Source organism: Eretmochelys imbricata, chromosome 8 (assembly GCF_965152235.1).
Source record: "Eretmochelys imbricata isolate rEreImb1 chromosome 8, rEreImb1.hap1, whole genome shotgun sequence".
Taxonomy (NCBI): Eukaryota; Metazoa; Chordata; order Testudines; family Cheloniidae; genus Eretmochelys; species Eretmochelys imbricata.
In genome coordinates this window covers 56,516,153-56,540,635 of record NC_135579.1, presented here as the reverse complement: position 1 = coordinate 56,540,635, position 24,483 = coordinate 56,516,153, and the positions used below count along the sequence as shown (strand labels likewise).

The following is a 24,483-nucleotide window of genomic DNA, read 5'->3' as shown; positions in this document are numbered from 1 at the left end:
TGAATAGGCATAAAGGAAAGTTACTTACCTTTTTACCCAAAGTTCTTTGAGATGTATGGTCCCTATCTGTATTCCACTGTGGGTATGTATGAACTCCACATTCCTGAGACGGGAAAGTTCTTCCAAGTCATGTCTATTGCTCTGTAGGCCCTTGCTCTCCTTGTAATCTCTGCCAATGGTTTAAGAGGCAGTGCAGACAGAATAATCAGACATGACCCAAAGCTGAGGGAAAGGAGGATGAGTAGTGGAATATAGATGGCGACCATACATACTGAACAATTACAGCTGCAATAAGGTAAGTAATTTCCCTTTCTTCTTGGAGTGATGGTTTGTATGTATATTTCAATGTGAGTAACTCAGAGAGGAGGAGGTTATGAGGATGCAGGTGGTATAGCTGCTTGTAGAATCGCTGTCCCAAAGGAGAATTGGACCAAGGTGTAATGTCTCATAAGTGTGTGGATGGAACTCCACATTGCTGCCTTGCAAATATCAAGGAGCAGCCTGGAACCCCACAGAGCCTATGGTCTACAGGGAAAGAAGGCAACATCCTAATGGATCCCATGGTAACTGCTCTGGAAACAGATCTGCCTATGGTGCTCCTCTGAAAGAATGATACCGAGGGAGCCATGTAACCATAGGCTCTCTGCACATGCCTGTGCCCTACCTACCCCTGCTAAATAGAGTAGAAGACACAGAGGGGGAGTTAACACTGCTTGGGGACATCTTAATTCCTGTGGGAATTTCCTATTGGAAAAAAAACAGATTAGGATGGAAGTCCACTACACAGAGTAGCTGCTATCAGGGTCCACCGTCTCCTGATACACTCTGTAATAGATCCCCTACCATGTGGTGTGGTAGGAGCTTTGTGGGATGGGGAGGAGAGAATGTCATGGAGCAGCTGCTTCTCCATTCTATGTTAAGTTCTTCGAGCAATGACTCCCCTCATCTGCATTAATAGAGGGGCATATCTAGCATTTATTCTATAAGCTCTTTGGGGGCAAACACCTGGTCCTTTACATGTTTTCCAAGTGTCATGTAAATTTATGGTTGTCTATTACAATCATTTGGTTATTTGTGTAAACAGAAGTTGGTTTCTGTATTAAGCATAAGCAAACAGAACTAACAATCAGGTAGCTACAGGTCAAATACTCAGATTTGCTCCCACAACTACAAAAATGCAGGCCCACATTTTGTGTGTGCAATTTACAAAAACAAAGGAGAAACTGCCCTTTTGAAAATTACCCCTTAATAGCTATAGTTATTTACCATGAACCTTCAGATTGTATTTTCTTTCTGTGCTTCCTGCTTCATTCACTGCTATGCAGATGTATTCTCCATTGTCGTATGGTGTGACTGAAGCAATGATGAGCAGTGTCCCATCCTCCAAAATTGAAATGCCCGGCTCATTGCCAGTCAGCTCCCTGCCATTACGTAACCATTTGATGACAGGTTTTGGGGTGCCTAATGAGAGAAATTTATAGAACTTCAAGAGACTTCTTGCTTCATTTGAAAAAGGAAGGATTGATATTACTTTAGAGCAGTGCATGGGAGAAAAACAGACAGTAAGAAAAATCTTTGCTGCAGCTTCTGTAAATCACAAAACACACTGCAGTTTGAACTGGCACAACTGGCTAAAAGGGCTTAGGGACTTAACTCTCCTTCATGCTTAGAGACAGTCCCTGCCACTCCAACCACTGGGCAATGTGAAGAACCCTTGCACTGTCATTGTCCTACAAAAATATACTACCTAATTAGTTAAATTACTTAATAGCCATGGCCCTTTTTCTTAGTGTTAAGGGTTTTTTTTAATATCCTGGTGAGATGTTGTATTTAAGAAGGACTATACACTTTTACCTTTCCAGAAAACTCCAAGATGCTTTGCAACTATGAGTGCCTAAGAGAAAAAATATAGTTATCAGCCAGAATGGTTACAGTGTTGCACACCTTTTGCTGGACATGGAAATGAAACACGTTGATTTGCAACTCTTTCTTGAAATGGAGTGTTGTAAGGAGGGTCAAGATCATCTACTGTAGGAGGTTCTAAAAGAAAAACAGAAACAGAGTAAATAATCTTAGTCCCTCCTCTCAAATGTCAAAACATACCATGTACACAATCAATTTACACCTCTTTATTCCTTCCCATTCTCAGATGGCCTGATTCTCATATCCTTACACACACTCAGTAGATGGAAATATTCCAGCAGTCCCATTTATTTCACTGGGATGACTTAAACATTAAACTATGACTCAGTATGAATTAGGATTTCAGAATCTAGTCCAAATTGGTTTGCTCTGACAATTGCTATATTTACTGTGAAGGCAGAGGATGTTGCTGCAAAATTTGATGGAAATTGGACAAACTGTTTTTGAGCTACAGATCATTAAAAGAATTATCCTGCTTTGAAATTTTGATTGTTTTCTTAATGTTTCTTTGTCTTCCTGTAGCTCAAAGACACCATCCTACCCATTCGGACTTTCTGTCTTGCATCTCCTTGAAAACTCACATGCTCAGTGTAGCTGAAGAAAACAGTTCATAATAAGCAAAGTTATTAACATTTTTTATTGTAGATAGTTCTGAACCCAATTCTGTTTCACTGTTTTGGGAATTATGGGCCAAATCCTGTTGTCAGCAGTGTTAATGCTCAGAGTATGGGCTTTAACACCACTATAAATGAGAAGTACCTCCACTGAAGTCAATAGAATTGTATCCATGTAAAGCAAGTAAGTGAGGAAAGACTCAGACATTATATTTGTGTGAACATGTTGCCCACTGTTGGCTGTTTCCATTTTAAAAAGAACAAGAGTCCTCCTACATGTAGAGCTAACAGATCTGTTCCTTTAGCTCAAGTGACAGATGTTTGTGTTTTTGGAGCAATAGAGCCAGGATTCTAATGCAGTCTCTCAGGTGTGTTGTTTATTATGGAACAGGGGAAGCCTCACCATAGTTAAGGCTGATTTTGATCCCCCTTGTAATATCAACCAACCACAAGAAGGTCCCTTTCAAAATTAAAAGAATTAAAAAGTTTTGTTTCGTTTCATATTTTTGCAAACTATCTAATGTTTCTCTGTACCTCCTCCTGCTCAAAACAATCACATCATATTACAGCATTTGAAACGTATGTAGATTTTGATACTGGGTCAGGCAGCAGTGTCAATAGTGATATGTTTCCTAAGTAGGATCAGTTACAGGTCAGTGGAATCTAAGATCCTTTGAATCACTGAGTCTACCTCTCTGAAAGTGCAACAGTTTATCTTCCCCCACAACACAAAGTATAACATATATTAACATAAAGCTACACTTGATCACAGCTGTAAGTCCAAGACTCAGGCCATGTTATAAATACCTTGAACTTGTATTGTTATCTCCGATTCATCACTGCCAGCTATGTTACTAGCAACACACTTGTAGATTCCAGAGTCTGAAAACTGGACTTTGCTGATGCTCAGTGTTCCATCCAGATTGCTGATATACTGTCCTCCATCTATTAACATGGTACTTCTGCCTTTGAACCAGGTGACTGTTGGGGGCGGGATCCCTTGAGCATTGCACGGTATATCAACTCTGTGACCAACCTGTACTTTCATAACTCGAGGCCCACGTCGTATCTTTGGAGGAACTAGGCAAGACAAATAAATCCATGGTAATGAGGAAAAGATGATCTGGCAGACTATTCATGGAGGAAATATGGTCAGTGTTATCCTTTTAGAAAATACCTTCCCTTGCCCAATGCAATTTAATGTCCCTAAGTAACATCAAGCAATCAGAACTGAATGTTTCTGCAGACAAGATTTACAGTATGCCATTGCTCAAGTCATTTGGGGACACTACATTTAAAATCCTAAAACATTATTTCCAAAGAAGTATTATACTCTCATTCTTCCAAGCACATTTTAAAGAGCTCCTGGGTATTGGCTCCACAGAGTACAAAACAATTCAAAAGCTTTAAGATAAAGTCAATTAAATTTGCTCTTTGACATTCTAACTTCCTTCCTCTTAATCCCAGCTATGTATGTTTCTAGGCTAAATTCAGACAGGAAGATAAAATGTGGCTGGAAAAGATTGTTGCTGGTCTCAAAGAATAAAAATATGGTATAAATCAATATTATAACTGCCTTGCCCCAATGCTTTTCTTTATAGGAATCACCAAAGGTAAAAAGACTCAAGTAGAGATACAGATTTGTCATGGAAATTTTTAATTAAAAATCACAGAACAGCCACACTAAATGTAGTAATAGTCATGGGTTTAGTAACTGCTCCTGGATATTTGATAAAAAAGGCCCAAGACAAATAAAATTCAACGATATCTCTTCAAAATCACAGCAGGCCAGTGCTCTCCTCCTGCACCACCACTGCCTCCTCCTCATCCCACGAACGGGGCACCACACACCTCCAGCATCACCTTCTGCTCCAGTACCACAACCCTGATCCGAGCCTGTTGAGGAGGAGAGGCCCTGGGGAAGAGAGTGGCTTCAAGAGAGACCCCACCCTGCAGTCATCCTGGGCACAGGCCATGGTAACTCCTGTGTTCCTTGAGGCTGGGCTCGAGGGTTGAGAGGGAACCTGCCTCACACACCCCTACAGGACAGGCAAATGGCAGCTCCTGGGTCCCATGGTGCTGGGCCTGGGGTTGAGAGTGATTCCACCCTGCACTAACCCTGGACAGCAGCAGCTCCTGTGTCCAGCAAGGCTGGGGCTAGGTGTTGAGAGCAAGCCTGCCCCACACTCATCTAGGCCGTGGGCAGCCGTAGCTCCGGGGCCCCAGGGGTTGGGCCTGGCTCCCCACTCCAGGCATTGTGCCTTGGCACATCAGGTCACAGCGCCTGCTGCCTCTCTGCTGAAACACCTTTCTTTCACGTTTGACCCAGTCATGGCCCTATCATGACATGGGTTGAGGCTGCATGATGAGTGAGAGGCAGGTTCGCTCTCCGACCCCACCTCTTTCGTGGGGCCTGCCCTCCACATTGGCCAGTGAGCAACCCACCTAGAGCCTTCCTACATGGAAGCTGCAGATGGAGAAGCCATGGTATCCATGACTTTTTCACCACCATGACAAACTGCAGCCCTACACACAAGGAAACTCCGAAACAATTAACCGTTATGTTCATGACATAAATGCAGAGAAGTTAGATAAAAATTTTATATACTCATGCTGGAAGGTTGCAACATAACATTACTTTATTTCTTTGAATTCAGAACAGTAGCACACATGAACCCAAACCAGAGAAAGACAAAGCAGGCTGCTTTCTAAAACAGAAAAGCACAATTCACCAATGTTCCCTCTAATTTTCCCCACACATGTGCAAATGAACTTTGTCATGTGCACCAATATGGAGGTGATGTGTCACACATCACCTCCATATTGGTGCACATAACAAAATTCATGTGGCAGGGGTGGGGCCGAGGGGTTTGGAGTGTGGGAGGTGGCTCAGGGCTGGGGCAGAGGGTTGGAGTGCAGGGGGGTGAGGACTCTGGCTGGGGGTGCGGGCTCTGGGGTGGGGCTGAAGATGAGGGGCTCAGGGCTGAGGCAGAGGGTTGGGGTGCAGGAGACGATGAGGGCTCTGCAGTGGGGCCATGGATGAGGTGTTTGGGATGCAGGAGGGAGCTGGGGCAGGGATTTAGGGTGTGGGGGGGTGATGGCTCCAGCTGGGGGTGTGAGCTGGGGATGAGGGGTTGGGGTGCAGGCTGCCCCGGGGCTACAGTGGGGAGAGAGGATTCCCACCAGGTCTCTCCCTGCAGCAGCACCTCATCTGGCGGGGAGAGGCACCTCTCCCCGCCGCAGCAGCTCTGGGGGTGGGACTACGGGATAGGCGCCGCAGGTCTGGGCCGGGGCTGGGTTGAGGTGCCTCTTCCCCGACCGCGGCAGGTCCAGGCTGGGGATTGGGGCACCTCTTCCTGGGTCATGGCAGGTCCGTCCGCAGTCCGGGCTGCCAGTGACAGTCTGCCGCTTTGGGCTCCCCGGGGGAGTCCGAAGCAGCAGACGGTCCCACACCAGAGGAGTGGCAGCAGCTGTGGACTCCTTTCCACCCACCGACTCCCATCACTGGCAGGCAGCCAGCAGCTGTTGCCTGCCGCTGATGGAGGGCGGGGACAGAGAGAGGAGCCCTCAATCGGCCAGCTGAGAGGAGCAAGGGGGGGCCAGCGAGGGGGAGCAGCCCTGGGCCAGCAGGCCTAGAGTAGCATGGGGGAGGGGCTGGAGAGGAGCCAGCACTTCAGCTGCTGGGCCGCAGTGCAAATGAAGTGGAGCGCCAGGCTGGACCGCTGGGCCCCTGCTGAGCGTGGGCCTGGTGCCATTATAAACCTGGTACTGTCTGGGCCATGCTGAGTTGGGGCCGGGGGAGGGGCACCGTGGCAGGTCCAGGGGAGAGGCACCTCTCTCCGCCAAAGCCCTGAGCGCCTGTGTGGCGCTTAATAGGCTGCTGCGCACCCATGTGGCTTAGAGGGAACTTAGCAACTCACCCCATCTTTCTCTAGGATAGATGGTTACAAACTGACTCTGATTCCATGTTTTCCTATAGAGTCCTGCAGCCTGCAAGCAGAACTGGGAACACCTTTCTCTCCCCTCCCACCCCCAAACTGATCGCTTGCAATTCCAGCACAGTCCTCAATATACCACATGAACAAGACTGCAGCCCTTGCCTTTATAATACTTACCAGTATCTCAACCTTGCAATGGAGTCTGTGCAATTTTTTTGATGGCCAACTGAAATATCATTAGTTTTTCCACTATAATATACCACCATGAGAAAAGGCAGGCAAGTAGATTCTGTGTGTGCCCCCCGGATTGATAAATATGAATGAAAGTTTTGTAAATATTTGTGGACATTCTGGCTACTTTGCATTAGAACAGCAGTTCTCAGTCCATAAAGCTCTAGTGGTTCAAGGAGAGCAGACTGATCATATGGTGCTATATTTCCTCCAGGTTTCAACTTTCTAAATCACATTAAGAGAAGAGAAGGAAGTAGGTTATGTGATAGCAAATGGGAGGAGGATGTAGTCCAGGTGATACTAAATAGGACAGGGAGATGCCTATGAAACGTGGTTCATACTATGAAAAAGTTTAGGCACTTAAATTACAGTGGCTTCCCTAGTAGGACCTCCAGAAGGGATTATTCTTGTAGTGAAATAACTCACCATGTACATTTAGCTTTACTGACTGAGTCACATTCCCAGCAATATTTGTGGCCACACAGATATACATTCCGCTGTCTGAAACTCGCGTCTCAGTGATTTTCATTGACCCTGAGGGAAGGAAGGTGTGTCTGGAAAAATAGGAAACATGTATAACTGTATAAATATTTATTGAGAGAAGAATACTTTACTTAGACATTACTAATAAATACCATGAACTAAAATAGTCCTGTTTAGCATGACATTTAGTGCAGTTGAGATGGTTTTTATTTAACTATAATAAATAAAATTTTTGTGATTTATCATTGTGATTTATCATTCCTAAATTTTTCCTAACTCATTACTGAATCAATAAATTCAGAATACAAAGCAAATAATCTGAAAAATGGCAGGATCCACAGGACAAACTGTAGGTTTTCAGGTACTCACTGGACTCCTTAAATCCTGCCCTTTTTCTAGTGGAAACAAACTTTTTGAGGAATGTGTGATTCATGGGATTGGTAATAAGATATGGAACCCTTTCATCTAAGTCACAGGCTCAAGGTCAGCCCAAGTCAGGTTGCTATTAACCAATTGCTCAAGTTTAGTCCATTTGGTGAAGTCCACTTCATCTAGGGAATAAGGATGGTCTTGTGATTAAAGCACTAATCAGAGACTCAGGAAGGCTGGGTTCCATTTTGCAGGTCTGGTTCAGTGACCATGAGCAAGTAACTTAATTTCTCTGTGCCTCAGAGTAGAATGAGGATAGTAATACTTCCTTACTTCAAAGGGGTGATGTGATCAAAAATTAATATGTGTGAGACGTGTGGCAAACTGCTGGTACGATTATGATGGGTCCCATGCTTCCTCTTCTGGGGGGGGGGTTCAGGGCAGAGATTCCTGCCCCAGAACTAGGGTATCTACTGTCCCACTAGTAACCCAGAGAAGGATAGTGGAGAGGGAGGGACCTGGGCCTGCCCTCTACTCCGGGTCCCAGCCCAGGGGCCCTAGGGATAGTGGTAAACCACTTGAACTAGTGCTTCCTTCCCCGGGCTACTTCCCTCTCCTGCTCTTCAGCTTGTGGGGCTTCCTGCCCTCTCTCTCTGCACAAGCCGGGTGTCTCTTTACCTAGGGTCTTGGTCTTCTAGCCAGCCACGGCACTTCTCCAAACTCTCCACTGCTCCAACTCCTTCAAACTACTCTCTACTCCAACTCTTTCAAACTGCTCTCTACTCCAACTCCTTCAAACTGCTCTCTACTCCAACTCCTTCTGGTCTGATTGAAGCAGGGGGGTTTTATCATGTGATTGGCTTCAGGTGCTTTAATTAGTCTATAGCAAACTTTCTTCCCTCTACAGGGAATAGGTCTCCCTTCTAGTACTCTCCTGCTGCCCTCTGGCCATGCTGTATCACATATCCCCGCTCCCTGCTCAACACCATGGGGTTGGGCTACTTGGGACGAGAAGCAGTGCTGTCGTGATAGGCCATCAGCGTTGCCGTGTTGGCTTTCGGCCCTATGCTGTACCTGGAAATGGAAGGGCTGCAGGGATAGGAACCACCTAGTCACTCTTGCGTTCTTCTCCTTGTTTCTGTGCACCCACTGGAGTGGGGCGTGCTCTGTTACAAGGATAAACCGCCGCCCCAGTAGGTAGTAGCGGAGAGTCTCCATAGCCCATTTTACCACCAGACATTCCTTTTCAACGACAGCGTATTTTTGTTCCCTGGGGAGGAGTTTCCGGCTGAGGTACAAGATCGGGTGTTCCTCCTCCCCTACCATTTGTGAAAGGACAGCTCCTAGCCCTACATCTGAGGCATCTGTTTGTAGGATGAATTCCTTCTCGAAGTCTGGGGCTATGAGTACTGGATGGCAGCAAAGTGCTGTCCTTAAATCTGCAAATGCTCCTTCTGCCTCATCAGTCCACTTTACTATCTTGGGGCCCCGAGCCTTTATCAAATCCGTCAATGGCCCTGCTCTTGTGGTGAAATGAGGGATGAATCTCCGATAGTATCCTACTATCCCTAGAAATGCTCTGATCTGCTTTTTACGGACTGGTCGAGGCCAACCTTGTATTGCCTCCACTTTATTCCACTGGCGTTTCACCAAACCTCTCCCTACTACATACCTGAGGTATCTGGCCTCAGCTAGTCCTATCACACATTTGAGAGGGTTGGCAGTGAGGCCAGCCTTCCGCAGGGCGTCTAGCACCGCTTCTACTTTTCCTAGGTGCATTTCCCAGTCAGGGCTATGGATGACTATGTCGTCTAGATAGGCGGCGGCATAGTTGGCATGGGGTTGCAGCAATTTGTCCATAAGTCGTTGGAATGTTGCAGGGGCCCCATGGAGTCCAAAAGGGAGGACAGTGTATTGGAACAGGCCATCGGGTGTAGAGAAGGCAGTCTTTTCCTTGGCATTCTCGGCCAGGGGAATTTGCGAATATCCTTTGGTCAGGTCCAGAGTGGTTAGGTATTGGGACTTGCCTAACTGATCAACTAGCTCATCAATGCATGGTATCGGATAGGCATTGAATTGGGATACTTCATTCAACTTCTGGAAGTCGTTGCAAAACCTCAGGGTGCCATCAGGCTTGGGGACTAGGACGATAGGGCTGGACCACTGGCTGTGGAATTCTTCAATAACCCCGAGTTCCAGCATCTTGTTCACTTCTGTCCTAATTTCTTCCCTTTTAGCTTCTGGTATTCGGTACAGTCTTATCATCACCCTTACTCTGGGACTGGTGACAATATGATGTTGGACCAGTGTCATACGGCCCGGTTGTGTACAGAACACGTCCTGGTTCCGTTGGATCATATCAATGACCTCTGTTCGTTGTTCTGGAGTTAACTCAGGAGATATCTTCACCTGCCCCTGTGGGTCGTCTGTCTGGGGTGGAGCTCCCCGAATGGCCAGGCATGTCTCTCGGTCATGCCAGGGCTTCAGTAAGTTGATGTGGTAGATTTGCTCTGGCCTTCGGCGGTCTGGTTGTCTGACCTTATAGTCCACCTCCCCAGAGGCTTCCACTATCTCATATGGTCCATGCCAGCTGGCTAGGAGTTTGCTTTCTGCTGTCAGCATTAGCACCATCACCCGTTCCCCCGGCTGAAATCTCTGTACTTTCGTCCGACAGTTGTAATATGTCTGCTGGGCCTCTTGTGCTTTTTCCAAATGTTCTCATACTATAGGGGTTACTCGAGTTATTTGCTCTGTCATCTGTGTCATGTGCTCAATGACATTCTTTCCTGGGTTGGGTTGTTCTTCCCAATCTTCCTTGGCAAGATCTAATATTCCATGTGGGTTGTGTCCGTATAGTAGTTCAAAGGGAGAAAAACCAGTGGATGCCTGGGGGACTTCCTGTATAGCAAACATTAGATACGGTAGAAGGGTATCCCAGTCTTTTCCATCCTGAGCTACCACCTTCCGGATCATACTTTCAAGGGTACGGTTAAACAGCTCGACCAGTCCATCTGTTTGTGGACGGTAGACTGAGGTCCATATGGATGCGGAGTAGGGTACATAAGTCTTTCATTAATTTTGACATGAAAGGGGTTCCTTGGTCTGTCAGGATCTCCTTAGAGACGCCCACTCTGGCAAAAACCTGGAGTAGTTCTTTTGCTATTGCCTTGGACGTGGGGTTTCTTAAAGGAATGGCTTCTGGATACCGCGTGGCGTACTCAAGGATGACTAGTACGTTGCCGATCTTTTCAGTGGGCCCACTATGTCCATGGCTATCCTCTCGAAAGGGACTTCAATAATAGGCAAAGGTACTAATGGGGCCCACAAGCGAGGTCGGGGGCTATGCAACTGGCATTCAGGGCAAGAGGCACAATAGCACTGCACCTCTGCACGTGTTCCTGGCCAATAAAACCTTCTTAGGACTCTATCCAGTGTCTTGTCTACTCCTAGATGTCCCCCAAATAGATGACTGTGAGCTAACTCTAGTACTGCCCTTGTGTGTTTCTGTAAGACTAAGAGTTGCTCTACTTCTTCCCCTCATATTTGCTCTATCCTGTACAACAGATTACGTTTGAGCACGATATGGCCTTGGGCCTTTGGTCTTTCCTTCCACGGGTACGCCATTTACTTCTACCTCCTCCCTCACATTCGCATATAGCGGGTCATTGGCTTCGTCCTGCCCGAAATTCTCACGTGCGGTACCAGTCTGGCCTAATTCCAGGGGGCCTGTTTTTACTCCGCCCCCTGGGTTGCCCCTACTTAGGCTAGGAACCGCCTCCGAGTCCTTACTAGCCTGAATTATCTCCTGGCCTCCTGAAAGGGTTCGCCTACCAACAAGGGAAGTTTTCTGGTTCTCTGCTAGAATCCTGGTCCCTAATCTTTTATTTCCCTCCTTTCCCGTCTAGACTTTCGGGGTTTTCTGGGGGATGAGAACAACTCTGGGGCAAATTTGGCAAACGTTGGGGTTAGGCTATCTGTAGGTGCCTCCGTCTCAGCCCGGGGGTTGCTACCCTCCCCTGGCTCTATTGTGGGGAGTAAGCTCTCAAACCCAGGGAAGTCCCTACCAATTAAGATAGGGTAGGGGAGTCTAGGGACCACCCTGCTGTCACACTGGTAGTATTCCCCTGGATCTCAATCCGTACTGGGATTGTGGGGTAGAAATTTACAATGTCATGAACACGTTACCCCTGTGTTTTTGGCCTGGGTTAGTTGGTCTTGCCTCATCAACTTCCCTGAAACCAGCGTGACAGCACTCCCAGAATCTACTAATGCTTTGTGGTCTCAATACCATTCATTTTTACTGATCTTGTATACCCATGCGAGGTCATTGAGACCCCTACCAAGCCGATTAGGCCACATTGCTCCCCGTGATCCCCCAGATTACATTGCATAGGCTCTTCCCTGTTGGGGCATTGGGCTGCTATATGCCCCAATTCCTCACGCTCGTAACACTGCCCCCTTATTCTGGTTGCCGCCCTCTGCCTGGGGCTATTTGGCCGGCCCCCCCAGCCCTCTCTTCCCAAACCCCCAGATCCCTTCTTGGCTTCGGGCCATTCCTTGGTGTCTTTCCTCCCAGTTATGGTTCTCCTGGAGTTCTCGACAGTCCGGGGCCTTGGGTTTGGGACTGGCTTCCTGTTTTGCCGTGTCTCACCCCCTGGGGTCTGGAACAGTTCACGGGCTGCCAGCTGTCTTTCCACGAGGGCAACCAACTCATAATAGGTGGAAGGGTCATTCTGGCCAACCCAAGCCTGGAGGCCTGGTGGTAGCCCCCTCATATACCGGTCCAGTACCAGGAGCTCCATCATCTTCTCAGAGCTGAGGGCCTCAGGGTGCAGCCATTTCCGGGCCAGGTGGATCAGGTCAAACAATTGTGATCGGGGTGTCTTGTCCTCTGTATACTGCCACTCATGGAACCTCTGGGCTCGCAACACCGTCGTTACTCCGGATCTGGCCAGGATCTCTGCCTTCAGCTGTGGGTAATCTGCTGAAGTCTCCATGGCCATATCGTAGTAGACCTTCTGGGCCGCCCCACACAGGAACAGGGTGAGGATACCAGACCACTGATCTCGGGGCCAGGCCTCCTGCAGGGCTGCTCTTTCAAAAGCCGGGAGGTATGCTTCCACATCATCCTCCCGTGTCATTTTCTGTAGGCAGTGGCTGGCCCGTATGGTCCAGGTCCCGTTGCAGTTGCGGTTCAGCTCCATAAGGGCCTTCATCTGGTTCACCAGCTCTTGCATCAGGGCTCGGTCCTGGGCAGCTTGACTCATCAACAGACAATTAGTCTCCTGCTGCATCCGAGTCGCCTCCTGTTGGGCAGTTGCTTGGACCCGCGTAGCCTCCTGCTGGGCGGCGGTGGCTTGTATTAGGACCTTGACCACGTCGTCCATCTTAGGGACGGGAGGGTTTTGGCTAACTCTGGTTTAAGTCCCCAGCGCGTAGACCCCACTTCTGACACCAGGTGTGGCAAATTGCCGGTATGATTATGATGGGTCCCACGCTTCCTCTTCTTGGGGGAGGTTCAGGGCGTAGATTCCTGCCCCAGAACTAGGGTATCTACTGTCCCACTAGTAACCCAGAGAAGGATAGTGGAGAGGGAGGGACCTGGGCCTGCCCTCTACTCCGGGTCCCAGCCCAGGGGCCCTAGGGATAGTGGTAAACCACTTGAACTAGTGCTTCCTTCGCCTGGGCTACTTCCCTCTCCTGCTCTTCAGCTTGTGGGGCTTCCTGACCTCTCTCTCTGCACAAGCCGGGTGTCTCTTTACCTAGGGTCTTAGTCTTCTAGCCAGCCACGGCACTTCTCCAAACTCTCCACTGCTCCAACTCCTTCAAACTGCTCTCTACTCCAACTCCTCCTGGTCTGATTGAAGCAGGGGTTTTTTGTCATGTGACTGGCTTCAGGTGCTCTAATTGGCTTCAGGTGCTTTAATTAGTCTATAGCAAACTTTCTTCCTTCTACAGGGAATAAGGCTCCCTTCTAGTACTCTCCTGCTGCCCTCTGGCCATGCTGTATCACAGATGCTACAGCAACCATACAAATATTTACAAATACATTCGCTCCCCATACACAAAAGCACTCATTACAAAAACCACCTGCACAACTGTAATTGCTAACTCTGTTGCAGTCTCAGGAGAAAGGGCAAAATCTGAGGGCCAGACTTTGTCATTAAGGCCATGTCTACACTACACACCATTTTCAGTGGTGTGCAGCGTACATGCAGCCACATGCCATAGTGAAAAGCACACCCTGTTGACACTACAGTGTGTAGCTACACTTATCAGTGAAAGGCTCCGACAAACAGGAGGCAGTGGTAAAAGGCTTCAGCTGCTCCCCGCTGCCAGGAACTTTCACGGAAGCAAGGAAATGCTGTGGCAGAAGGGAGGCTGCAGGGAAAGGCTGAGCCACCACCCCCTGCCACAGCCTTTATCCACTGCCAGAGCCTTTCCCTGTGGCAGAAAAGGGCTCCAGCAGGGGGGACCTAACAGTCTTTCCCAGCTGTGGAGAAGAGCAGCACTTCAGCAGCAGGGAGCTTCCCTGCTATAAAAACATTTGCCTGTGGAGGAGGTGGTCTCCAGCAGAGGGACGCTGCCAGACACTTTCCCCACTGTCAGAGCCTTTCCAGGCTGCTGGAGTCTTTTCCTGCAAAGGGAAAGGCTCTAGTAGCAGGACACCACACTGCTAAAAACAGCAGCACAGACAGGAGGCATGTTTTGGGCCAGTAGAGAACATGTAGGATATGTACCCCAGGTACATACTCACACCTTGCAGCCATGTCTTTACTGAGTTACTCTATGCCTCATCATCTGTGCTACTATTTATACATGTACTAGGAGGGCTGTGTGTGTATATATACTACATGTCATTGAAAGAATGTCACAATGTATATGCACCCTAAGGCACTGGCCCATATTGGGGGCTGAGACTTAACCCCACTGCATGGCAATCTCTGGGAGGTTCTAAAAGGGCACAGCATGCTCTCCCCTATGTCTGGCCAGCTCTGCTGGCTGGTGTGGTGGGGACACGTCCATGCCCCCTTTTCAAGAGGGCTGTAGCCATGATGGTGTCAGCAGGCCCTGTACTCAGGGGAACTGAAACTATGCCTGCCCCTTAGCTGGGGTACGGTGGGGGGGGAGAGGGGGAATGCCTCCTTGGGCCATCCCCAATCTTGTACAACGCCACAAGAGCCAGGGCATAATCTGGCCAGAATTAACTTGGGGAATAAACCATCTCACCCCTAAAGATGGTCCCTGCACATAAGGACTGAGTTACATTAACAGGGCATCATGAGGAAAGCTTGTACCACTGCTGCCCATGCTGTAACTGATGGGCAGACAAAGAACTTCAGTCTCCAGGGCAGTCAGTTCAACACTTTTCATAAGCCCTAAACTAATATGTTTTCACATTTTTAAAAGCAGCTGGAGAGTTTCTGAATCCAAGATACAATGGCAATAAGTGGATACCTGCAACCACTTTTAAACATTAAAGGTCATTCATATTCTATTAGGAATTCATACTTCATATAACACAGACAATTCTCCCCATAACTCAGCAATGAAACATATAACTGTAAAAGAAAATGGAACTTTTAAAGATTTAAGATCAAGCACAGATGATCAGTTCTGGGCACCACCATAAAATAAATATTAAATTATAATAATGAGGTGTCTGTGTACAGAAGGCTATTTGGACTTGGCCTCCTGAGGAGTGAAACACTGTGGTGACTTCTAATGCTTGCTTTTGCTTATAAATGCATATTGGAGTACAGTATATACCATGACTGAAATATGGTTTTAGTAATGTTCAGAGCTCTAAAAGACAGCCACAAGGATTAAAAGCTCTCTTTCAGATTGGTTTATTTACATCTATGAAGTGTTTTGTGATACATGTTGTAAGAAATATGCTAGACAAAACAACATAGTATTATACAGAATGTGAAGGCCCACAAAGACCATGGTGGAATTTTGTAGGCCTGTAGAATTTAAGAGATGGATTTTGCTCTCACTTTCCCTGCCTCCACCCTGCCCCCCACCCCCAGTGTAAATGCAGAGTTAGTCCAGTGACCACTATAAACTAATTCTGGTTTTACACTGGAAGAACCAAGAGCAGAATCTGAGAGCCTGGGGAAAAAATTGTAAAATGCCAACAGCAGGAAAGTCTAAAAAAATCAGTTCAAAAAGGTGAATAATGTGCTGAGTTTGGGAATGAGAATTTCAAAACCAACTGACACAGAAGTACAGACTTTCCAATGCCTTCCTCACTCATCAGAATGGAACAGGCAGTTAAAAAAAATAAAAACTTCCAAAAACCTAAGAGCTTAGAAGAAATTGCATTTTGTTTCGTTTCTATCACATTTTGTTACCTTGGAGAGAATGGAGAGATAAGCTGCATTTCTTTGGCCCAGGTAATTATGGGGGGTGGTAAACTCTTCACCTCGCATGGAAGTGTGACATCTTCCCCTGCAGTCACTGAAATCTCTATGGGTTTGTCATATGTACCTCCTTGCTGGTCTCCAGGCCTGGACACTCTGGGTTTCACTAAAATAAGAAACATGTTAATAAAGTGAAATAAATATGTTGTCTATTTATACATGTGCAAGATAAAATAATGTGGTATAAATTAAACTTTTTCAGATTAGACTATCCTATATCATATTCAGTATACAAAAAAACAAACTTATTTATCTGACTGTCCTGGAGCATAGTCCAAACCTTCAGGTAAACAGGGTTTCAGATGATAGTGGGAGATGATCAGAAAGCATCAAAAGGGGCACTCTAAGGGCTTCACTGTTCTCTCCCACAAGGCGTAATTCCATTAACTTTTGTAGAGTTTCTGCCAGTTTACCCCAGTATAAATGAAATCAGAATCATAGAATAAGGCCAGAGGTCCCCAGTCAAAGAGCTCCAAGAAGTGAATGCCAGACAACTGTACAAACCAGACTGCTTTAAAGGAACCATACTTCTTGGAGCATAATCCCTCTAATCTCACTACCATGCAACTCTGGGGGCCACAATTAGATATTGGTTAATGGGAAGTTTGTTAAACCTGAGTTGCACTTCAGATTTTCCAACTGAGTGCATTTTGCAGTTGAAAACAGAGCTTGCTGGAGGCTAAATATATTTGGTTTTAACTTATACTTACCATAAACAGTTAGTTGGACTTTCCGTGTTGCATAACCAGCCGCATTTGTTGCTGTGCACATATACTCCCCAGTCTCCTCTCCTCCTGGTGAAACTACATACAAACTTCCATCAGACCTGGCAGAAAATTTGATATCCCGGGGAGGAATCAGCTCTCCTTTCTGTACAAAATAAAAAAAATTATAAAAACCCTATGCATTTTTTCAGACAAAATAGCAATGTACAAGTGCCTGATCAAATAGAAATCAAAGCTTCCAAAGCTAAAATGAAGCCTAATAAAAACATTTAAAATATTAGAAGTATCAAACTTGTTAGGGCTAAAAGTAGCTCAGAACAGTTTATCTAGTCTAGGGGTGGGCAAACTTTTCTCCACCCACACCCGGGTGGAGAAATTGTATGCAGGGTCATGAATGTAGCGCTGGGGCAGGGGGTTGGGGTGTGGGAGGGAGTGAGGGGGAGGGGGGTAGGAAGGAAGGGGCTCAAGGCAAGGGGTTGGGGTGCAAGAGGGGTTGCGGAGTGTGGGAGGGGGCTCAGGGCAGGGGATTGGGGTGCAGGAGAGGCACGGCAGGGGGCTCAATGCAGGGGGCTCAAGGCAGGGGGTTAGGGTGTGGGGTGCAGGAGAGGTGCGGGCTCTGGCTCAGCGCCATTTACCTCGAGTGGTTCCGGGGTGGCAGCAGCGCACAGCGGGGCTAAGGCAGGCTCCCTGGCTGCCCTGGACCCGCACTGCTCCCGGAAGTGGTCAGCATGTCCGGCAGTAGCTCCTGGGGGTGGGGTGGGACAGGCAACTCAGCCACATGCTGCCCTTGCCTGTGGGTACCACCGCCGAAGATCCCATTGGCTGCGGTTCCCCATTCCCAGCCAATGGGAGCTGCAGGGGGCAGTGCCTGCAAGCAAGGGCAGTGCACGAAGCCCTCTGCCCCCCCCTTCCCCCAGGAGCCTCAGGAACTTGGTACTGGCTGCTTCCGGGATTGGCACAGAGCCAGGGCATGCAGGGAGCCTGTCTTAGCCCTGCTGGCCACAGGACTGGCAATCCTGCAGGCTGGATTGAAAGCCCTGATGGGCCAGATTTAGCCCACAGGCCATAGTTTGCCCTCCCCTGATCTAGTCCAATCCATTGCTGCTTCCGCCCACCCCCCTGCATCTCAAGACTGTTATTGATGGTACATCTCAAACTGCATCTCAAAGGATTGAATAATTAAACTCGCCCCCCAAAACATGTTCCAGGTGTAAGGCTCCTTAAAGAGCTGGACTTCTGACACAAGGCTAAGAAAGCACTCAGGAAGCTATTTGTAATGCACAGTAACTTTATGTAACCTACAAACTTATGAACAATGGTACATATTCTTATATGCCTTACATGTGTTTATATTAACTATCTACAAATACTCATTTAGACAGATATATATATATATGTATCTTTTATACAGATTATCAGCCAAATTTTCAGCTTTACCTGTATCATTAAAGTTGACTGGATAACCCCAGCATAACTGAGAAGAGAATTTGGCTCACTTGTATATAAGTAAGGATCTGAGTACTTGATCTGGGACAATAGACTTCAATTGGACACTGCTGCTTTAAACTTTATGTTGAGGAATATGTAATAGCCACATATTTAATATAATTCACTAGGCCAAATTCTGCCCTTAATAACAGCAATACAACCTCCAGGCTACCGAAGTCAACAGAATAGTAACTGAGGGTAGAATGCAGTCCCAATGATTATAACAGAGATGAAAACAAAGTGGCTTGGATACAATAAGAACTCTGACCCAAAAGTTTTTAGGAATGACCAGAAGTTCTGAAACATCTGGATAACTTTCTACATTGTTTCCGGGGCCACCCTTTGCTTCTCTTTCCAGCAAGTAATATGAGTGCAAGTGCAGGGAATCATAACAGAAAACCCTGCGAGCTTTCCATCCTAATTCTGGAGACTCAACAGATTTGGAGACTTCTACCATATGTGACAAAGTTCCTCCTCTGCTTTGGTGGGTATTGCGCTTATTGGCGGATTTGCTTGCCTTGGAGCTTCATGGCAGCCCTCAGTTTGGCCGTTTTCGTGAATCCACAGTCCAGGTCAACTCCTCCTGTGTCTGACCAGGAGTTGGGAGGTTTGGGGGGAATCCGGGCCTGCCCTCTACTCCGGATTCCAGCCCAGGGCCCTGTGGATTGCAGCTGTCTAGAGTGCCTCCTGGAACAGCTGTGTGACAGCTACAACTCCCTGGGCTACTTCCCCATGGCCTCCACCCAACACCTTCTTTATCCTCACTATAGGACCTTCCTCCTGGTGTCTGATAATGCTTGTCCTCTTCAGTCCTCCAACAGTATGCGTTCTCACTCTCAGCTCCTAGTGCCTCTTGCTCCCAGTTCCTTACATGCGCACCACAAACTGAAGTGAGCTCCTTTTTAAACCCAAGTGCCCTGATTAGCCTGCCTTAATTGATTCTAGCAGCTTCTACGTTAGAACACCGGCAGCCAATCAGCCTGTCTGTCTTAATTGTCTCCAGAAGGTTCCTGATTGTTCTGGAACCCTCCCTGTTACCTTACCCAGGAAAAAGGGATCTACTTAACCTGGGGCTAATACATCTGCCTTCTATTACTCTCCTATAGCCATCAGGCCTGACCCTGTCACACATGTCTTAAATTGTCATTCTAATCTGAAATAAGACTAAAAAGGCACCTTCTTACTCAAAAGGTCTGCTCCCTATGTGCATCAAGAATCATATTTAATAACTGTAATGACAAAAATAAGCTTTTATTGCTTTTTTACTACCTTTAGCCCTGTAAAGCCAACACAGTTGAGAGACACTGAACTGGACTCTATTCCTTCTTGAGCACCATGAACAGAATTGTTTACTGAGTTCCAATCAGTTACTTAATGTGCCCTGAAGAAGCCATTATTACATACTCACTTTTCAGAGCAGAAATTCACTTTAAATAAGCTTCCAAAATGAACTCTCAATCTATGGCAGTTTGCCCATCCCTAATTTTTCAAATCACAATAATTATATTAACATTTCCAAGGCTTTAAAAAAAAGGATCCAGAGATAACTAATAAAATCTTTCTAGCTTTTCAAAGTGTGTGAATGTGTCGCAGCGAGACAGTACTGCTTGGAAAAACAGAAGCAGATATGAATAAACAGTGTTTTCTAGGTCCCTTAGCAGAGAAAGTTTTGGCTGCCTTCATAGTACATAGCTCCTGTTATAGCTAAGTCATGTGTCCAGTTCATCTTTTAACATAAACAGCTCAAAGTTTAGAAGTTACCTTGGACCAGATGATGGATGGCTTAGGAACTCCACTTGCTTTGCACGGTAATGTTACTGGGATTCCTTCAATTGTACTGAATATCTGCTGTCCATGCTGAATGATAGGTAGAACTAAAAAGATATACATACACACAGATACATATTTTAAACCATGGTATAATTATCACACTGTATTCTGTACACAATCAACTGCTATTCAGCAAAGAAGACTCAATCTACTTAAAGCGGACCTTGAAAATACCTATTAGAATAGGGAATTGGGAAATTTCACTCTGCCCTCAATGACTCAACACTGACTTGACGCTACCCACCCCTAAGGTGTGGTCTACAGTACAAAAATTACCTGATGCTGACAATGAGTGTCATCAACAGGTTAAATACTAGTTTGGGTGCACACAATTTTAGAATGTGTAAAAACCATGACAGACTATGTTCAGCATCATGTCAGAAAGCCATGGTTAGGACATCCTCCAAGAAGGTTTTAAGCAAGGTTTTCTGAAATGGTGCTGGGCACGATTTGTTCTCGTCTGCACTTGCAGTGAAAATGGATGCAGCTTATCTGCTGATGAAATCACTGCCATCAGTAGGGAACTTCTCTAGGACAGACCACTCCAGGCCCAAGGGCAAGAGGTAGGTCACTCACCATGCTCATTCAATCTTTAGTTGTTAAAAATGCTAGTAAAAGTCTTGTAGGGAATGGACTGGCTTTTGCAGCAACTTGACTGAGAACACCAAATCATTTCTCACAGACCCCAAACATCCAAAAGATAATAAAGACTTCAGTTCACTGTCAAACTGGCCTGATTCCTATTTAGTGACAGAGATAAAAAGGCTTCATATTCCTAGACTATCCTACCCATATATCCTAGACTCTTTAACAACACATACCAACTTTTTCACCCCACCTCATGTTCCCAAGATCTGAAAAATCTTCCCAAAAAGCTGCTCACAAGAGAGAGTTTGTCAAATTCAAAACAGTTGCAAAGCACTGGCTAATATGACATGTATAGTGCTCAGTTTTGTACTGAAAAGGATGTTCCAGCATTCTCAATGAAATTTAAAATATGTCTCCCTTGATTAATTTAACATGTAAGAATTTTAGACCATGATACTACAGGGTCACTACAGTGCAAACATTCATTTCACTATGAGTGAGAAACTGCCATTTTTGATGGTATTAAAAATACAGCTTTGCCAAACAATTTATTTTTAAGCACTGTACTCTCATGAGTTGCGCTTCCTTTTAACAGTTATGTAACCTCTTTGACAGCACTTGGCAAAGTATTTCAATAAACTCCCACTCGTGTCTCTGTTTTGCTAATAAAGTAAGGGAGACTGCAAAACCCATCACTTGTACACAATTAAATAGGAAGATTTTTAAGGATGTCAAAAGTCTTTTTTGTCCTCTTTTTCAAAAGGGGCAGGCTTGATCATTTAACTGCATTATATGCAGAGTCCTGATTCTCCACTGCATTACTCCACAGTGTAACTCCATTGCGCCCAATAAATTTGAGGTATTATTGCAATTTTAAATTTAAAAAAGTTCTCTCCACAAGCTACTGCTTCCAAAAAGCGCAACCTTATTTTGCAAACAAATGGAAGCCCTGAGACGATTTCCCTTACCAAATACACTGACGGTGGTAGTTTTGTTGTTTGTCCCAGCTACATTACTTGCCATGCAGGTATATTCCCCTCCATCCTGCAGCCGCACTCTTTCAAGGTGCAGACTCCCGTCACTGCGAACATTAACATAGGGATTTGGGACCAACTGGAGAAAGAGGAAGGTAAGTTTTAACGATGGAAAATACACACTTGTATTGTAGCCCTAAGTGTTTGGCTTTGGTTTAATAACTCAGGACTTTTTTTCAAAATTATTAATATAAAAGAACTTTCCCTCACTTGTCACATGAAATATATTTTGAATAGGATTTCAGTACCATCAAATAAGGCACCTAATTTTGAGTGCTGGAGTCAGAAAGAGAGTATTTACTCTATTCCATAGTACATATACATAACATGCTTCCCAGTTAATGTTAATGGGTGCTTGTGACCAGGCTCAATAGCATGGAAGGGGTCAAGGAGCTGCTTTGGGCTGGAGTGGCCTTTCACCTTTGCAAATTGTTCTAGGACTGCAGAGGTAAAAAGAGGGAACTCGACCTGGATGGGGGCAACCATGGGAAGGAAACAGACGGTCAAGCATCAGCAGCCCTGGAGAGAGGACAGACAGCCTCCAGAGCCGCTGCCCTCACAGAAAGAGGGTGAAGGACCCGAGTTGAAGGGGAGAAGAACTGAGGCTGGCACTGGAGCCCACTGAACACTGAGGCAGACATTGATTCCCCCAGAGCCCCTCTGAAGAAAGAGAGTCCCATATCCTGGAGGGAGCTGGTCACAGTTTTTTCTTTGTCTTTCTTTTGCTTAACTCGTTTTGCTAACTACAGGCTGTTAGGTGGACACAGAGAGTGGATGAGACAATTGAGAGGCTCTGGCTGGAAGGTGACCACCCACCTGCTAAAAAGATGTCCCATAGCACGCACTGGGGTAAGGTGGAGTACTTGGACTCATGTGCGTGCACTCCCCATGGAGTGTCAAGGGGACGCACTACCATGAGAGATTCATGACAACTGGAGGAGAATACGGGTAGACTGATCTGCTCTGGTATAAGGAGATGGGACTTTGTTTAAAAAATTATGGCTCTGGATAAATTATCAAAACTGGCTACAGAAAACCGGAAGCAATAGCAACAACAGCAGCTGGCCTTCCAACAGCAGCCGCAGATGGTGCAATGGTTAATTAGAGACCTAGCAGTACAACCACAGAAGCAGCAGCAATGCCGAGTAGAACAAATACTGTCCTTTTTCCTGTCTCCATGGGATTCATCAGAAGGGACCCCACCCTGCTGGCCACACAAATTCCCGTGAAGCTTACAAAAATGGTGACCTCCTGGAGACGTTCCTTACCTCCTTTGATCAGGTAGCAGTAGCACTCCCATGGGCCCTGGAGCATAGGGGCATCTTGTTGGCCCCTCGTCTGATCAGATCTGCCCTGGCTGCCTACTGGGGGCTCAACCCAACAACCATCCAGGATTACCCCAGAGTCAAGGCAACCATCCTTCATTACTTTGATACCTCAGAGGAGATGCACCATCATTGCTTTCAGGAAGAGAAGTATCCGTCAGCAGTCCAGCCCCATATGGTGGCCCAAAGATTGAGGGTGCACTGCTGGTGCCGGCTAAAACTGGAAACCTGGATGGGGGAGCAGGTTGCCAAACTCATTCTGGTGGGGCAATTCACCCAAAACTCTCCATCGGGGGACGAGGATGGGTCCTGAAGCACCAACTGGAGACCTTGGCTGAAGTGGTCAGCTTAATGGAAAACTACATAGCTGCTGACAGCCTGCCAGGGCTGCCAAGAGGAAATCAGATGGGCCAGGAGTCCAAGACAACCAGAGGTGAAGGCTAGCCAAGGTGAAAGCACCCACCAAGGGGCTCTTCTTGCCCTACCCCCAGGAACTACAAGAGCCTCAGGGAGGGCAACAAGGTCCAAGACAGTCCGCTGTGGAAGAAGTGACGACTGAGGGAGAAACCCGTGTAGGCAGAATGCGGGTCCAGCCACATCCCCTGGAGAGAATACCCACAAGGGCAGAAGGAACTATCCCAGCTGGAAAGCTCCACAAGGAATCAGGGAATGAACCCAAGGGCCTGTTTCTCACATGATTGACTGATGAGTCTCCACCAGGATTGCCCCTTTATGGATTGTAATTTCTGTTCCTATCAGCTGGAGTCTCAGGCTAGCAAACCTTAATGTTGACAGATATATTTCTTACATGGAACTCTCATGTGATCACTTTCTTCAGTGATGAAATACCAATTATTTGCTGCAATCTTTTATTTACAACTTTTCTTCTCCCACACAAAAAAATTAATTGTTTAAGAACAGTAGCTATATTACACTGTGCTAAGTTTATATCATGCCTTAAAATGTTAAATGCATATTTTCTCCCTCAGGAAATATGAAACTGCAAGACTATACACACAAATAAAAAAAGATTCTCTTACCACCATATCATTTTTAATCCATCTCCGCCCTGGAATTGGGTTTCCAGCCAGCAGTACACAAGGCAAAGTAAGCTGCTGTCCTTCAATTACATTGGCTACTGCTGGGCTCATTCCAATTAGAGGTGCAACTTGAATTAAAAAAAAAGATATTTAGGCATTTCTATGTGCTTGCAGAAAATGAAATACTCCTTACTATCATTATGATTTACCATAGTGCCTAAGGACCAACCAAGAATCGAGCCCCATTGCGCTAGCTACTGTAAAAACACAGAAGACCTTACAATTTAAATATACAAGACAGACAAAGGCTAGAGGAAAGGTAGAGTGAACAACGTGATGGCCAGCAAATGTCATGTTAGTGCCAAGATATACTTGGGGGGGGGGCATGGGGGTTAGTCAAGAGACAACTAGCTAAATGTAAAGATGAGGGGAGGGAGGGGGACAATGAAGGTATGAGGACAATGGGGAC

The 24,483-nt window shown here is 46.3% G+C and overlaps 1 protein-coding gene across 1 annotated transcript in view; it reads right to left on the bottom strand.

Annotated features, from left to right (window-relative positions):
- The window catches only part of HMCN1 (hemicentin 1), a 323,326-nt gene that overhangs the window by 146,774 nt on the left and 152,069 nt on the right, over positions 1-24,483 (bottom strand). Inside the window, exons 18-26 of the mRNA XM_077823933.1 lie at positions 24,015-24,142; positions 21,584-21,728; positions 19,959-20,071; positions 16,695-16,854; positions 15,916-16,090; positions 7,133-7,260; positions 3,345-3,617; positions 1,945-2,040; positions 1,267-1,461 (exon numbers count right to left, since the gene is read on the bottom strand). Of these exons, the coding sequence (XP_077680059.1) occupies positions 1,267-1,461; positions 1,945-2,040; positions 3,345-3,617; positions 7,133-7,260; positions 15,916-16,090; positions 16,695-16,854; positions 19,959-20,071; positions 21,584-21,728; positions 24,015-24,142 (1,413 nt within the window). The remainder of the gene's footprint in view (positions 1-1,266; positions 1,462-1,944; positions 2,041-3,344; positions 3,618-7,132; positions 7,261-15,915; positions 16,091-16,694; positions 16,855-19,958; positions 20,072-21,583; positions 21,729-24,014; positions 24,143-24,483) is intronic.